The following is a 16,456-nucleotide window of genomic DNA, read 5'->3' as shown; positions in this document are numbered from 1 at the left end:
GAGAAAATACACTAATGAGAATCTCCTTAATAGGGACTGTTGCCCATATGCATTTGTTTAGGGGGCCATACAAATATTTTGAAAGACCACGTCAAGCCTATGGGCATCTAGTCATAACCGGTTGGCATGAACTGGAAGATGGAAACAGGAACAACTTGGTATATTTATCATTATGTATTATTATTATTATTTACTGTTCAACCCATTTTAAGTCTGTTTGGGTCTCCAGGCTCCTTATAGTTTATTATTGAGTGTTGTGATTGAATCCATCTATCTTGCTGATCGACCTCTTCCCCTTTTCCCTTCAATTCTTCCTCAGACAGATTCCATCTAGTCATTTGAAGTGGAAGGTCAAGTTTGATTTGGTCCTTTGATTTTATTCTTTTTCCTTGAAATTCATGGAATTCTCAAAAGACTTTGCTAACAGGATTTCTGAGAAATAGCTGGTCGGCTAATGCAAATTAATGAATTTGATACTATTTTGGCTTCACTTGTCCTTGAAGGAAGGACTTGAAGGAATAATGGAAAATGTATGCACACAATTGTATCTTAAATAGTCAATCGCAAATACCCCATAGATTTAGTTCTTTCCAAGTGTAAATGAGACACCTGATTGGGGCTACTGACATCATGTTTCAAAAATATAAGTTCAGATGGATGAAGTCCATTAGGTTAGGTGATGGAGAATCTCAGATGGGTCTGAATCAATGGTTCCCAAGATGTGGGACTGAGGGACAGAGAACATTTGGGGAAAATGTAGTTCATCTCCACATAATATCCACAACAGCAAAACATATCTTCACCTCAGATTTAACTCTAATTTACCTTCAAGGAGGTTCAAGGAATATTTAGGAAGCATTCGTCTTTAAATATAGACTTTAGACACATTTATAGGAGCAGTTCAATGTGAAACGGAAACTGGGTAAAATAGACTGCACAAAATAAAAAAATATTTTTAATACAGTTAGCCAAAAATGTAATCTATAATGGCTGGAGTGGGCAGATGTCTAACATAATGGCCAGAAGACTACTTCCTCCTTTACAGCTCTCTAAGCTGTTAGCTGTCAGTAACCAATCAGTGACTTGGAGGGGAGTAATGGGACATAACTGTTCAGTTAGTTTGCATTTCAATCTGACCTGCGTGCTCACAAACTAGCTGAACAGATATGTCCCATGTGCCCCCCTAAAATCGCTGACTAACTAAGAGGTTAGAGAGCTGAAAGCAGGGAGTAGTGTTCTGACTATTATGTTAGATACCTGCCCACTCCAGCCTTTATATATTTTTGCCTAACTAACTGTATTGCAAATATTTTTTATTTTGCGCAGTCTATCCATTTTACTGAGTTTAATTTTTACACTGAACTGTTCCTTTAAAGGGCTTCCATAATAGTACAATCAGTGTCGGACTGGCCCACCAGGATACCAGGAAAACTACCGGTGGGCCCAGGGGTCAGTGAGCCCTCCTGCTCCTGACCTTTTGGCCTGTTTCATGGTCATTCCCTATTTCTGAATGGGAACAAGAGGAGAAATAGATGGAAGGATAGATGCTAGCATGTAAATAAAAGAGCCTAGGAGAGTAAAGAAGTTGGGTGAGAAAAGGAGGAAAATTAGTACAATTGTTTCCTCCACCTGAGTGGGGGGTGGGGGTGGCAGAACAATACAAACAAAACTCTGGTTAGGCGATACAATAGTATTTTGGGACAATAATGCCACTGGGAGTGCTGTATCACCCACACTGGGGGGAGCTCCTGGTGCAGACAGCCATGTTGGGGGAATTAGCATGTGTATATTGAGCAAGTGCGGCAGGATCAGATGATACATCTACCAAACATACATCACAGGCATGTGCATGATAGGCAAGCTGGAGCAATCTCACATTATGCACATATGTGTGCCCCAACACAGCCGCCCACATTGGGAGCCATCTCCTGTGTGGGGGCATAGCGCTTACCAGGGGTGTTTTCATGCAAAAATAGTTTCAAAAATAGTTACATTTTATTATGGTAGGTGCCCTTTAACCCAAAGCTGCTCATAAAGAGGTGTAACTTTATGATTTCAACACTGAGGGTGTCCTAGCATTGTCTTGGTATAAGACAGTTCTTTTTGTGATCAGGAACTAAGTATCACTACCGGCTTTGGCTGGTGATTTAGAGTAAATAAAATATCTGTTGAACATATGCCGATCTATAATTCATCAGACTGAAAGAACAAAATAATCCATAATTTAGAAGCTATCAGGAGAGAGAGTGGACATAAAGAGTGGCACAGCCCAGGGAGACATCTTAAACATCCATTTGCACTCATTGATCTTTTAACCCTACTATGTGTGTGTACACGGTACAGGTCTATCCCTGTGTCTGTTATGTATTATTAAACTATCAGGACAATGTAATAAAAGGGGCAAAGTATGTGCATGTCTAGTAATCCAGAGCAACCAGTGAGATATCCAGCAAGTACATTCTACTACTACTACTTGCTGGTTGATATCAGTACAAGACCAGAAGCAAACTTTGCATCATTATTACCTTTCCCCCATACATTTAAGATGGCAGGTATACACATTGTGCTTTGAAATTTTAAATATAAGGGTTTTTGGTTTGTTTAGCTTCACTGTGGTGGGAGCTGTTGTTCCCATACATCAACGATCCCCAACCAGTGGCACGGGGCAACATGTTGCACCCCAACCCCTTGGATCTTGCTCCCAGTGGCCTAAAAGCAGGTCTTCATTCTTGAATTTCTAACTTGGAGGCAAGTTTTGGAGGCATAAAGACCATGGGTACTATACCAAATAGAGCCTGCTGTAGTCTGCCAGTCCACATAGGGGCTACAAAATAACTAATTACAGCCTTTTTTGGTCATCCCCAGGAACTTTTTTTATGCTTGTGTTGCCCCCCAACTTTTTTTTATAATTAAATGTTGCTCACTGGTTAAAAAGGTTGGGGATCCCTGCCATACATTGTAGGCATATAGTGGATAATTAGAGCATGGTATGGAGCCTATTTATGAGTGATTTCTGGGACAGAAAAGTATGATGGCATCTGCTATTTATTTATAAGACAGGTGACTCCACCCCAAGATCCTTGTGAGGTCAGAGCAAGGAACCCCATAAATGGACATTGCTGAGGTATTTTATTGAAATGCCTATAACTCTACAGAGGGGCATGAGTAGGGTTAAGGGACTCAAGTCTTTAAAATGAGGGTAGAGTTGCTCTATGTTAGACTTCTTCAGAGTATTTAACTGTTAAAGTGGTTTTAATTTACTCTAAGCAACCACATAGTAACCATGCTTAACTCTGCCATTTTCTACTACAGTGAATGCAAATTAAAAATGGCTTGTTGCTCCATAGTACCTAAATTAGCACATTCTTTTCTGACTGTAGTTAACATAATTACATAGTTAATATTGATTGAAAACAGACATCAAGTTCAACCCCTGCAGTGCAGATACACCTACATGTGCAGATCTATCTATACATTGGTAAAAAACAACTATATATACTGGTACGTCTTCTAAACTAATTGTAGATCTTATGATCCTAATAGCCTTGTATATTGTGCTTGTTTAAGAAGCCGTCTAAGCTACTCTTAAAGGGCATTCCACAACCTCACTGCCCTCAATGTGAAGAACCACCTACGCTGCTTCTAATGCAAATTCCGTTTCTCAGGTCTAAAGGGGAGGGGTCTCTGATTTTCTAGGGGAAATTAAGATCTGTCAATATCTGTTTATAATGTCTACTTGCATGTGTACTTATAAAGTGTAATCATGTGCTCTCGTAAGTGCCCTTTCTCCAAAGAAAACCCCCAACCTTGACAGTCTTTCCTCAAATTTGAATTCTTCTGTTCCTCTTACCAGTCCAGTTGTATGTCTGCACTCTCTCCAGCTCATTAATATCCTTCTTAGGGACTGGAGCCCAAAACTGCCCCCATACTCAAGGTGAGGCCTTACCAGGGACCTATAAAGGGGCAAAATTATGTTCTCATCCCTTGAGTCAATGCCCTTTTTATACAAGACAGCATTTTATTTGCTGTAGTAGCCACAGAATGACACTGCCTGGAATTAGACAACTTGTTATCTACAAAAACCCCAGATCCTTCTCCATTAAGGATCCCCCAACACACTAACATTTAGGGGCTGATTTACTTACCCACGAACGGGTCGAATGGAGTCCAATTGCGTTTTTTTCGTAATGATCGGTACTTTGCGATTTTTTCGTATGTTTTGCGATTTTTTCGGATTCTGTACGAATTTTTCGGATCCAATACGATTTTTGCGTAAAAACGCGAGTTTTCCTATCCATTACGAAAGTTGCGTAAAAAGTTGCGCATTTTGCGTAGCGTTAAAACTTACGCGAAAAGTTGCGCATTTTTCGCGTAAGTTTTAACGCTACGCAAAATGCGCAACTTTTTACGCAACTTTCGTAATGGATACGAAAAACTCGCGTTTTTACGCAAAAATCGTATTGGATCCGAAAAATTCGTACAGAATCCGAAAAAATCGCAAAACATACGAAAAAGTCGCAAAATATTCGTTTTCAAGTCGGAACTTTTCCAATTCGGGTCGGATTCGTGGGTTAGTAAATCAGCCCCCTAGTGTATCATTAGCATTAATTTTATTTCTATCTATCTTCGATCTTTGTCTACCATGACATGTTCTAGTCTCTTTTACATGCATCAATAGTTATATATCTAGAACTGGATCTTATTAAAAAGGAAGCCTTCATTAGCTGTTACCTCAGTTGCGTAAACAGACAAAGATTCCAAATCTCTCGCTTTCATCCTCCAGTTTGCTTGGGTATCTCCCCAAAACAGAATTTTTTCCTGCGACAAATCCAAAAGTAAAAATACACAATCTAGAAGCTGTCATGGTCCTGTAGAAGTAAATGGAAGTTGTCCTAGGCAAATCTTTATTCAGTTTGTTGTTTTAGAGATTTATGTGTTTTTTTGTTTTTTTTTGTAGCACAAAAATTCTTACACGAAAATTTGCTATTTTCACATTTTTTTCGTGAACATTTAACATGACAATTACACAAACATGAATTTTGATAAATCTGCCCCTAGTATTGTCTACAGGTCAACTTCTCTTTATAGGGGGAGCTCCCCAAGGCTCTGATCATTGGGCTTTTGGACCAACTGGGGCCCAAGCAGACCTGTCTATAGCCTGATGCATCCTCAGTCTTAAAGGAACAGTAACACTAAAAAATAAAAATGTTTTAAAATAATTAAAATATAATGTACTGTTGCCCTGCACTGGTAAAAGTTGTGTTTTTGCTTCAGAAAGACTACTGTAGTTAATAGAAATAGCTGTTGTGTAGCCATGGGGGCAGCCATTTAAATTGAAAAAAGGAGAAAAGGCACAGGTTACATAAGAAGATAAGAGATAAACTCTGTAGAATACAATGGGAATCTATGCTACTTATCTGTTATCTGCTTAGTAACCTGTGCCTTTTCTCCTTTTTTCAATTTAAATGGCTGCCCCCATGGCTACACAGCAGGGTATTTATATAAACTGTAGTAGTGTTTATGAAGCAGACACACAACTTTTACCAGTGCAGGGCAATAGTACATAATATATTAATTATTTGTATACACTTTCATTTTTTGGTGTTACTGTTCCTTTAAAAGAATGTTTAAAGCATTGGCTGTGAGTCTGGGTACTGCTTGGTTATACAGGTATGGGACCTATTATCCAGAATGCTTGGGATCTGGGGCTTTCCGGATAAGAGCTCTTTCAGTAATTTGAATCTCCATAACTTAAGTCTACTAAAAAAATAATTTAAACATGAATTAAACTCAATAGAACTGTTTTGCCTCCATTACGAATTATATATATATATATATTTATTTTTTTTTACTGTTTTATTATTACAGGGAAAAAGGAAATTGTTTTGAAAAATTTAAATTATCTGATTAAAATGGAGTCTATGGGAGATGGGCTCTCCATACTTCGGAGCTTTCTGGATAATGGATTTCCGGATAACGGATCCCATACCTGTAGTAATGAGCAAATCTGTCCCGTTTCGCTTTGCCATAAAATTGGCACATTTGTTGCACGATTTTTTTTTGGTCACATGCATCTTTTTATTTTATTTTTTTTGCTCACACTTTTTTGATGCGTCAGCGCCCTTTTTTACGCGAATGTGCCCATTTTGATGCGCAGCGAATTTTTATGGAAGTTTGGCAAAATGTGGAAATTTGCAGTGAATCCATGCCTGGCGAAAAAATTTGTTCATCACTACATACCTGTATAACATTTCTCCAATTATAGTAGAAAAAAAAACATTTAGAATTGCTGTTAATGTTATGTAAATACTAGAATGTGTTAAATTTTTCAAGAGCCTTGAACTGTCCCTTTACATTAGACATTTCCCAGACATTAGTTTGTCTATAGGGAGGCAGTGCTAGTACTTTGCTGTATGAGTAGAAGACCCCCGTGCAAGCCCTGCAGATAGCTATGCTGCCTATGCACGTTGCTCTTTTGAGCACTGCTGCTTCTTGTCTGCCTTGGTGTGTCCGTAATCAATAGTTTATCAGCCAAAAGAAAGACTTCCTGTGATCTCAGCATTGATTTGCTGCCCATCAGATTTGCATCTGCAGCTGCTGTCGTTCTGCTGTAGTAACTTCTCATCTGCCCAGACAACAGCCCCCCCAGATAGCAGGCTAAGAAGGAGAGCAGGGCCACAAAAGCGGAATAAATGATCAGAGCCAGGGTGCACAGTCTGCATTGTACAACAAGCATATTTCTCTTTAATCTCCACTCTGCCCCCTGGGACTAACCTCTCCTGTCATCTGTCAGCACTTTTCATCTCTGAGGTGTCTTCTGATTTTTTTTTTATAAGCCTTTTATATTTTGAAAACTCTTGCTTTTAAGTACATTTTTATTTTTGCCCCCAATCTGTTATAACTGCTCTGTCAACTACTCTTAACTTCCTTTCCCATGTGTGTGTATATGTATATAAATATATATGGTATTTATAATTAAATATTATAGCCACACCTATACGGCTGATCATTTTATAATACAGGTCTGGGACCTGTTATCCAGAATGATCAGGACCTGGAGTTTTCCGGATAAGGGATCTTTCCATAATTTGGATCTCCATAACTTAAGTCTGCTAAAAATCATTTAAATATTGAATAAATCCAATAGGCTTGGTTTGCTTCCAATAAGGATTAATTATATCTTAGTTGGGATCAAGTACAGGTACTGTTTTATTATTACAGAGAAAAGGGAATCATTTAACCATTAAATAAACCCAATAGGATTGTTCTGCCCCCAATAAGGGGTAATTATATCTTAGTTGGGATCAAGTACAGGTACTGTTTTATTATTACAGAGAAAAGGGAATCATTTAACCATTAAATAAACCCAATAGGGCTGTTCTGCCCCAATAAGGGGTAATTATATCTTAGTTGGGATCAAGTACAGGTACTGTTTTATTATTACAGAGAAAAGGGAATCATTTAACCATTAAATAAACCCAATAGGACTGTTCTGCCCCCAATAAGGGGTAATTATATCTTAGTTGGGATCAAGTACAGGTACTGTTTTATTATTACAGAGAAAAGGGAATCATTTAACCATTAAATAAACCCAATAGGTCTGTTCTGCCCCCAATAACGGGTAATTATATCTTAGTTGGGATCAAGTACAAGGTACTGTTTTATTATTACAGAGAAAAGGGAAATGATTTTTAAAATTTCAAATTATTTGCTTATAATGGAGTCTATGGGAGATGGCCTTTCTGTAATTCTGAACTTCCTGGATACTGGGTTTCCGGATAAGGGGCCCCATACCTGTATTCTGCAAGATATATTTAGTTAATTAGATACTAAGAGGCAGATTGTTTAACGCGGTGGGAGTAAAGCCCTGAAAGCCACAAATATAGATAATATTTGCTCTGTTGCTAAACTCTTCTCTGAGGTACTTACACTGTTTCATTTGGTTTTGTTTTGTTTTCCAGATGTGTCCGTCAGCCTGCTGTCAGTTATTGTCACCTTCTGCGGGATTGTTTTATTAGGAGTCTCACTCTTTGTTTCCTGGAAGTTGTGTTGGATTCCATGGAGGGACAAAGGTTCTTCACAGACACAACGCAAAGATCATGGACATCATGGCCATCTCCATCACTCTCACTATGGGGACTTGCTAGCAGACCGTGTGGAGCTTGGACCTGAGATGCCTGAACGTTCCTATTTAGATATGGACTCCTACCCAGAAACCAACATTAAAATTAGTCAGACATCTCCTGACATACCTGTGGATAGCCAACCGCCCAAGGAATCTCAGATTCCATATGCTCAGTCTCACCAGCAAGTGGCAAATATAGCCCCGGCAAATGTAGCCCCGGCAAATGTAGCCCCGGCAAATGTAGCCCCAGCCAACAGGTAAACCTCACTTCACTATTTGCATGATAAAACTGTAGAAATTACATTGTTGGAAAAGCCAGAAGACAGATATTGGAATGAGATGCAATAGAAGAAATTTTGCTAGTTAGTAGTGCCAAAAAACTGGGTAAAATCTAATAATTTGCATCTTAATATAAAAGTGCGCCTTATTGTGTCCCAAATTGTGTCCAATAAAAAAATCAGGTTTACAGTTATGGATAAGTATTTTGTACTTGGGTAAATGAGCCCTGTGGTGTTTAAGCTTGAGTTGTGCAGAAGCATAGGAACGTGGCAAATTGCAGGGTAGGGTAGACAGGGCACGTGACTTGGCCCATCTGTGATTATTATTATGTTTTGGAGTTACTAGATGTTTTCAATCCATATTTTAGCGATACACAACCTAAGGTCCCCCAGCTATTGTTAAAGTAGCTCCAGGCTTTTAGAAGGAGGCCCATTCTTGTAGAGGGATCTTCTCCAGGATGCCCATGATGCTTGTGTGCTCCAGCTTATAGTAAGAGCCACTGATTCTCAGCTCAGCTGAGATCATGGCTGCCACTAGGCCATTGTACGGTATTCACCTTTTTGTTTTTGAATCAATCCAGAATTACTTTTGCTTTGTGTTCGAAATCATTACCCTGCTGAAAGAGGGATTTCTGGCCGAGCTTCTGTTTTTTTAGGACATATTTTCTTGCAGTATGTAAGCCATTCTTTCTACTGTTTTATTTAGATACCCATTTCTTCGTTATGAAATGCACCCCCACAGTATGATTCTATCACCTCCATACTTGTAGGTATGGGCCAGAGAAATAGGGAGCACAGTGGGGCAGTTTTATGGAGGGTTTAGATCCCCTTTAATCTATAAACCCTCTTAGATATGTTTTTATAGTCTCCAAGATTTATAGAGCTGTGACATAGCTGGAGGCATGGTTGGTGTGTAATGGGGTGAGGCCAGAGTGTTTATGGGTGTGGTGGAAAAAAATCTTTTGCAAATTACCACTGCAAGACTGACATCTTTGCAACCTTCAGTTGCGCCCCTAGTCCATACAGTCCGGGCTGTAACATTGTTTCTTTCATTAAGAAATTGGGCATGGCTGCATGTAGAAATTTGCATTAGTTATGATTCAGAATACATGTACGTTATCCTATAGACTATTTTTATACATTGTATGTACAGATGTGCCCACCGCTATTCAGTGTGTGTAATTCTCTGTAGCTTTCAGCATAAAACTGGGACAATGGCTAGGCAGATATAGCACTGCGTGTCTTATTAACAGTCCGTGTATTAATTCTGTTCCATTGTTGATTAGAACTAGACAGAATTTCTGTACAGTATTTATCAAGACTCCATCTTTAGTCTTTATTGTCTAGGTAAATGCAAGTCAGTGACTTCTGTTTAGCCTGCTTATATTAGTGGCTGTCTGTTGGGTGCACCATAGAATTTTAATAGGGCTTAAGGCAGGGGTCGGGAACCTTTTTGGCTGAGTGAGCCATAAACACCACATATTTTAAAATGTAATTCCGTGAGAGCCATACAATGGCCAACGGGAGCTAGGCCGAAGCCGGGGCCTTGAGGATGATGCGGCTTCAGGCCCGTTCGACCGTGGATTCTGCGGGGCAAGGTAGGGTGGGTGTCATATTTAGCTGTTCAATATGGCTTGTTAGTGGTATTACTAGAGTGCTACCTAGCACAGTGCACAGTTGGCTTCTCTTTGTAGCCCCAACAGAGACATATTGGCCACATTTTATTTTCAATTCAAGCGTGAACTGTCACAGGTTTCTGTTCCAATGTCTCTCTCAGTTCCCTGGGCCCTGGTTCAAGTGCAACCCGGTAAGGATGCTGGATGCGGAGGAGGGCGTGGCTTGCTCTCGGCGGATAGAAGACATGTTCACCGAGTGCAGACCACGCCCCCCCGTTATTTTTTTTGTTAAAGATTTGGCAGCGAGCCAGATGCAGCCATCAAAAGAGCCACATCTGGCTCCCGAGCCATAGGTTCCCTACCCCTGGCTTAAGGTGTCCATACTCCATGAGATAAGATTTCTTTAAAGAGGAATCATTAAGCCTTCAATCCACAAACCCACTGACCATACATACATACATACATACATACAAAGGCAAACACATTACAAATAACTTTGTTCTCTAAGTTGTTTGAAATTCTAAAATTAATAGGGAATTTTTCTTTTTTTTTTTTAAACCCACCACACAAGCAATTTACATAAGAGTTTCCCATTCTTCCAAACATCAAAATATGGCAGCGCCATGCCTTCATCATTGTCATTGCCCAGGAACATGGGAACTTTCAGATATTACGGGTTATTTACCCAGTGGTGTAACTAGAGGTCAGGGGGCATCTAATTTTGTCAGCAGAGGACTGATAAAGTACACTCTGGCTGGCAGGGTTGTACCTCCTACAGTTTTTTGGCCACACCCACTTTGTGGGCCCCCCCATATACAATGCCCAAAGTGCTAGGGTTGCTGTCCATTTTCTGGGCTGTCTGGGTCAAAACCTCCTGCACGGTTTTCCAAATTAGGAAAACTGGGCAGGACTTACTGAGATTGATGTGGCGATTGGCCACTCAGGGATCGCTGTCATAGCCCCGCCCCATGACATCACTGCCCCACCTTCTTCCCCACCCTGTGACATCACCACCTGCCCCCTTTGACATCTGGAGACTAAAGCCAGACTAAGCATTCCACAACACACTGTGGTATCTGCATTTCATGCCAGTAAGATCACTGCAGAAAGGGCTACTGAACACTCAGTAGTGTTAACCCCAGACTAGCCATAATGATCACTGCAGAAATTATTGCTAAGGACTCCATTAACCCCAGACATACCAGTAAGATTACTGCAAAGTCGGCCAATGAACACTTCATTAACCCCAAACTTGCCACTAATATCACTGCTTACATCATCATCATGACCCACCCGCAACCAGAAGGCTGGTATTATTGACAGAAAAAGATGGCAGCCCTAAGCAGTTGTTGGCCAACTCTGAAGATCAAATAGAGTCTTTATTGAGTTTCTCTGCTTACCTAATGGTATAGCTGAGCTTTATCTTTCTTTCTATTCAAACTTTCACACACACACACACACACACACACACATAAAAGTAAATATACCCCAGTGCTGTTACTATACCTGCGGGAGATTATTAAAAGTCTCCCTTAATTTGAAGGTTTTTTTTATTGGCTTCCACCGCATAAAACAAAAGATGTAATTCTGAGCCGGGATAATTACACGTCTATTGCTCCATTTGTATTTCTTTTTATTCATGGCATCCATCTTTTGGAAAGAGTTTTAACTTTCATTGCTTAAAGAAATTTTATAAAATATTCAGCCATTCGGTTAAATGTTATCTGGTGCATCATTATACCCATTATAATCTGAGATCTTTAGTGGCAGCAATTAATATAAGGTGGTAACTAGCTAAATGCCATTATCTGTGATGCTATTCCAGGATTCTTGCTATTTGTACAATGAACTGCCCTGCTTATATAACATATCCGGCTTAATTGGCTGCCTGTGATTAGATCTGAATATACTTCCTTGATTAACATCAATATATTCTGTAATTACAACAAGATTGAACTGCAGAGGGGGCAAACTTTATCTGGACATTTAGCTGAGGGGGCTCACCATGCCCTACTATGTCGCTACCTATAAATGCGCAGATCATTATTGTAACTTTTTTCAAATGAAATTAATCATATGAAGTGCTGTGCTACATCATGTGATGGTCTAAAGGAAGTTCTCTATGAGAATGTGTGTTTCTACATGTGTACATGTGTGTGAGTGTGTGCATTCAGGTGTTAGACAGCGGTTCAATATATTGTTTATAGCTGACAGTTATACCGAGGCATAGACAGGTCAGCTGATGGTACATTGTCCAACTGCTCCCCTGGTGTCCTCTGTTTTGTTACATAAATATGCCTACATTAAGCTTGAGGATGGACTCCTTCTGATATATATATATATACTTCCAATCTATCCTTAAGAAAACCACAATGAAGTTGAAGAACACTTTATAATGCAACACCTACATGTTACTTGCATAGCACTGCCTTAAACACACATAGCACTGAAAATAATAATAATGTATCAAAGTAATGAAAGTATAATGTACTGCTGCCCTGCACTGGTAAAAGTTGTGTGTTTGCTTTAGAAAGACTACTAGAGTTTAAAAAATACCCTACTGTGCAGGGGCGGGCCAAGCCGATCGGGCGCCCTAGGCAACCCGGGCGGCCAACTCCGCCCACCTCCCCGCCCCCCCGAACGGCGTATGCACGCCAAAGCACAGGAGGCGGTGCAGGGGGCGGGGCAATTAAATCGGTCATTGCCTCCGCCGCTAATGACAAGCGGCGGGGGCAATGACAAAGTAGCACTAGGGGTAGGCAGGAGAGGCTCCTGCCTGGCGCCCCTCAATCGTTGCGCCCTAGGCAGCTGCCTCTTCTGCCTACCCCTAGTTCCGACCCTGCTACGGGGGCAGCTATTCAAGCTGGAAAAAAAAAGAAAAGGCACAGGTTACACAGTAGATAACAGATAAAACTCCATTGCATTGTACAGAGTTTATCTGTTATCTGCTATGTAACCTGTGCCTTTTCTTCTTTTTTCCAACTTGAATGGCTGCCCCCGGGGCTGCACAGTAGGGTATTTATATAAACTATAGTAGTCTTTCTGAAGCAAACACACTAGTGTTACCAGCGCAGGGCAGAAATACATTATATTCAAATTCATTTGATCCATTTTATTTTGTGTTGTTACTGTTCCTTTAAAACCAAAAATGAATCCCTCACTTAAGGAATTATAGATGGGGGCATGCAAATTTCTCCTTAAAGGGGAACACCACCCAAACACAACTTTAGCTTTTTGAAATGTAAAAATAATTTTAAGCAACTTTGAAATATACATCAGTTAAAAAATATGCAGCCTTTTCATGATTTTTAATGCAATAATAAGATTTGAAACAGTTCCCTAAGCCCCGCCCCCTGTTCCCCTGCTGATCTGGCTGGCTACTTTGAGACTCAACAAAAATGTAACAGTAGTCGCCTGTCCTCAGCCTGCCTTCAGCCTGAATCCTCCCAATCCCACAATTCCCTGCACACGTGATGTCAATAAGGAAAGGAACATCACAGTGCAATGTATTGTGGGTTATGTAGTTCCTGCATGCTGTCTGTAAGCTGTGGGGAAGTTGTTACAATTTGTAACATCAATGTTTAAGTCCCTCCTCCCCTGCCAGGATTTCAAATGAGGCAGAAAGAGAGGAACTTTTTGCAGCTGGATTTCAGCATATAACATGTTCATATGTTTTGGAGAAACAGATTGCAGTGATAGGTATATTAGAGGTTTCTATGTTGTGTGGGGGGCTCTTTAACAAATTTTGGAAGGGTGTTTCCCTCTAATGTCTCTATGGTCAACTTTGCATCTACAACAATTGTTTTAATAGCAGAGATACAACTTCATCTTTCAGAATATGGGACTTAAAGAGCAGCCGAGGAAACATCAAGGTTAGGGAAAACTTACTTACAGATGAAAATAAATGACCTATTATTCATAAAATGGCATTCATGAGGCATTATAAAGTGGTATATTTAATTCTACACCCTGCTGTAAAATGAATTACTGTATGTATAAATCTGTCAGCGTTTATATTAAAGGAAATAGGAAAGCCTCAAAACAAAAAGATTACGCTTTCCTGCTTTTTTCAAAGCAGAGCAACATCAGAAGACGTCCCTCTTCTTCTTTTGAAATTTCTTCCAGACTGTCTGGTGGGTGGGCAGAAGTGACCAGCAGGTGGTGCTGTTGTTTCATTTTTCATTATATTAGTGTCGAAAATGCTAATATCTTGAAAACTAAAATATTGGATTTACAATGTCAATTACAAAAGTGATCAGAAGGCAAAGTGCACTAGTGGAAAGAAAAATGATAGCAGCCACTTTTATACAGTAAAGTGCTTTATACAAAGCAGCACAGGAAATACATCCACTGGCTTGTTAGAGAAAGGCATGCTGCCCTACAGAGCTATACTTGGCAGGTACAATTATAACATGCCCATCCTGCATTTGAGACAGGGCCAGTGTCAGATTTATAGGGAGCTCCAATAAAAGGGCAATGTTAAAGATAATATTAATTTAATCCAAAGTCTATATAATAATATAAGCCTATAAAATTAAGTTGTTTTTTTTTGTTCATTTATCTTATATGAGTATCCTGACATGTTGACATGTCTGGTGATTGTAAAAAGAGACATAACAAAGATACAGTATGTATATGTACCATACCGAGATCAAACACTGCGCCAGCCCTATGGTACAGCTAGGCACTAGACAGTAATGCAACCAATTTTTGGAATGAGTACTGCCATCTAGGGGAATATTATAAAAGCGCATAAACAGTTTATATTAAACTTTATTAGCTTCCACAGAATTACAATCCATTAATATTAGAGATTTACCCAGGTGGTTACATTAACATTTACAAAATAATATTATTTATGTTTTTATTAGATATCAATTCTTATTAAGCATGTTAATGCTTAATAGGATCTCTCCTACCCCAGCAACAGCAACAATAATGTAATGTAATATAAGTATCTCTATCTTTGAAGGTCTTGATTTAAATATCTGTATCTTGTAAATACTTGAGTTTCTAGAGGCAGCCTTTTGTACCTAAGTATATGGCCTTTAGGGATGCAGCTAATGGCACTTGGGGTATGGCAACCATTGAATCCAGTTTTGCCCTTTTCTCAGTTGTAATTGGGACCAATGAGGAAGTGGAGTACAGGTATGGGACCTGTTATCCAGAATGCTCCGAACATGGGGTTTTCCGAATAAGGGGTCTTTCTGTAATTTGGATCTCCATAACTTAAATCTGTTTCAAATCATATAAATATTGAATAAACCCAATAGGATTGTTTTGCCTCCAGTAAGGATTTAATTATATCTTAGTTGGGATCAAGTACAAGGCACTGTTTTATTATTACAGAGAAAAAGGAAATCATTTTTAAAAATTAGAATTATTTGCTTATAATGGAGTCTATGGGAGACTTTCCGTAAGTCGGAGCTTTCTGGATAATGAGTTTCCGGATAAGGGATCCCATACATGTACTGGCAGACAACACTTAGCACAAACAAGGTGTCTGAAGGGGTTTAGAGAATCTCTTAGTGATAAGCACATTTTTATGGGCAAGCATGGATTTGCAGGTAAATTCTGTATTTCACCATTGATGAATTTTTCCACAAAACTGGTGCAAAATTTCACTGTGGAAAATCTGCGGTTACATAAAACAGTTGCACAAAAAAGTCTCAAACAGCAAAAGTCATATAGTACCCGCATTTCTCTCATCTCCATCTCTTAGTCAATGTCAGGCACAAGTCGCGGCAATCAGAACAGGATAGCAGGGTCAGGCACCACTGGATCAGGTCAGAAAAGCAATTTATTACTCACCCAGGCACTTACAGAACAAGTCCTATATTTGGGTATGAAACCAGGGTGTTCGGTGTCTATTTAAGTTGAATTTTTACACCAAACTCGGCATGATAATGCCACGTGCCTATGCGATTAAATCACCATGCCAGCACCACGTCCCACGTGTCAGCTGTAGGCACCGCCATCTTGGACGCAGCAGCAAAGAGTAGTGCTTTTGGGTACTCCTGACATAGATTTTGTCTATATAGGGAAAATAGCAGCATGTGTAGCTCCTGTATGCTCCCTAATACAAGCTTACTGGCTAAGGCATTCATAAAGCTAGGAGCTAGTGACACCCCAAAAAAACACCCTTAAAAACAGTTCTAAATTCCTCTTGAGAATTATTTTCATTTAATTCAGTATCAGATTAAAAAGCCCTAGTGGCAAAGTGTATGTGGGACAAACATCTAAGCAAATCAGGGTTTAGGAACAAGAGGTCAATTTTATTGACAGGCACAGCTGTACTAGCCTTAGATGGCTCGTGTCGAGTGATTAAAATAGACAAAAGAGGGACAGAAAACACCTTTTGCTTCAGTGAGAAGCCCAATTAAGAGATATAACTGAACTCTGTAGAACCCTTTGGAATTAATGAGGCACAAATATGC

General features: G+C 39.7%; 1 protein-coding gene across 3 annotated transcripts in view; it reads left to right on the top strand.

The window, feature by feature from the left end:
- Window positions 1-16,456, top strand: part of syt3 (synaptotagmin 3) — a 134,665-nt gene that overhangs the window by 67,299 nt on the left and 50,910 nt on the right. For all 3 annotated transcript variants that reach the window (XM_031905159.1, XM_012957212.3, NM_001199920.1), the window contains 1 exon segment: window positions 7,962-8,382. In XM_031905159.1, coding sequence (XP_031761019.1) covers window positions 7,962-8,382 — 421 coding nt within the window.

The sequence above is a fragment of the Xenopus tropicalis genome, chromosome 7 (genome assembly GCF_000004195.4).
Source record: "Xenopus tropicalis strain Nigerian chromosome 7, UCB_Xtro_10.0, whole genome shotgun sequence".
Taxonomy (NCBI): domain Eukaryota; kingdom Metazoa; phylum Chordata; class Amphibia; order Anura; family Pipidae; genus Xenopus; species Xenopus tropicalis.
This window is presented reverse-complemented; position numbering and strand designations above follow the sequence as displayed.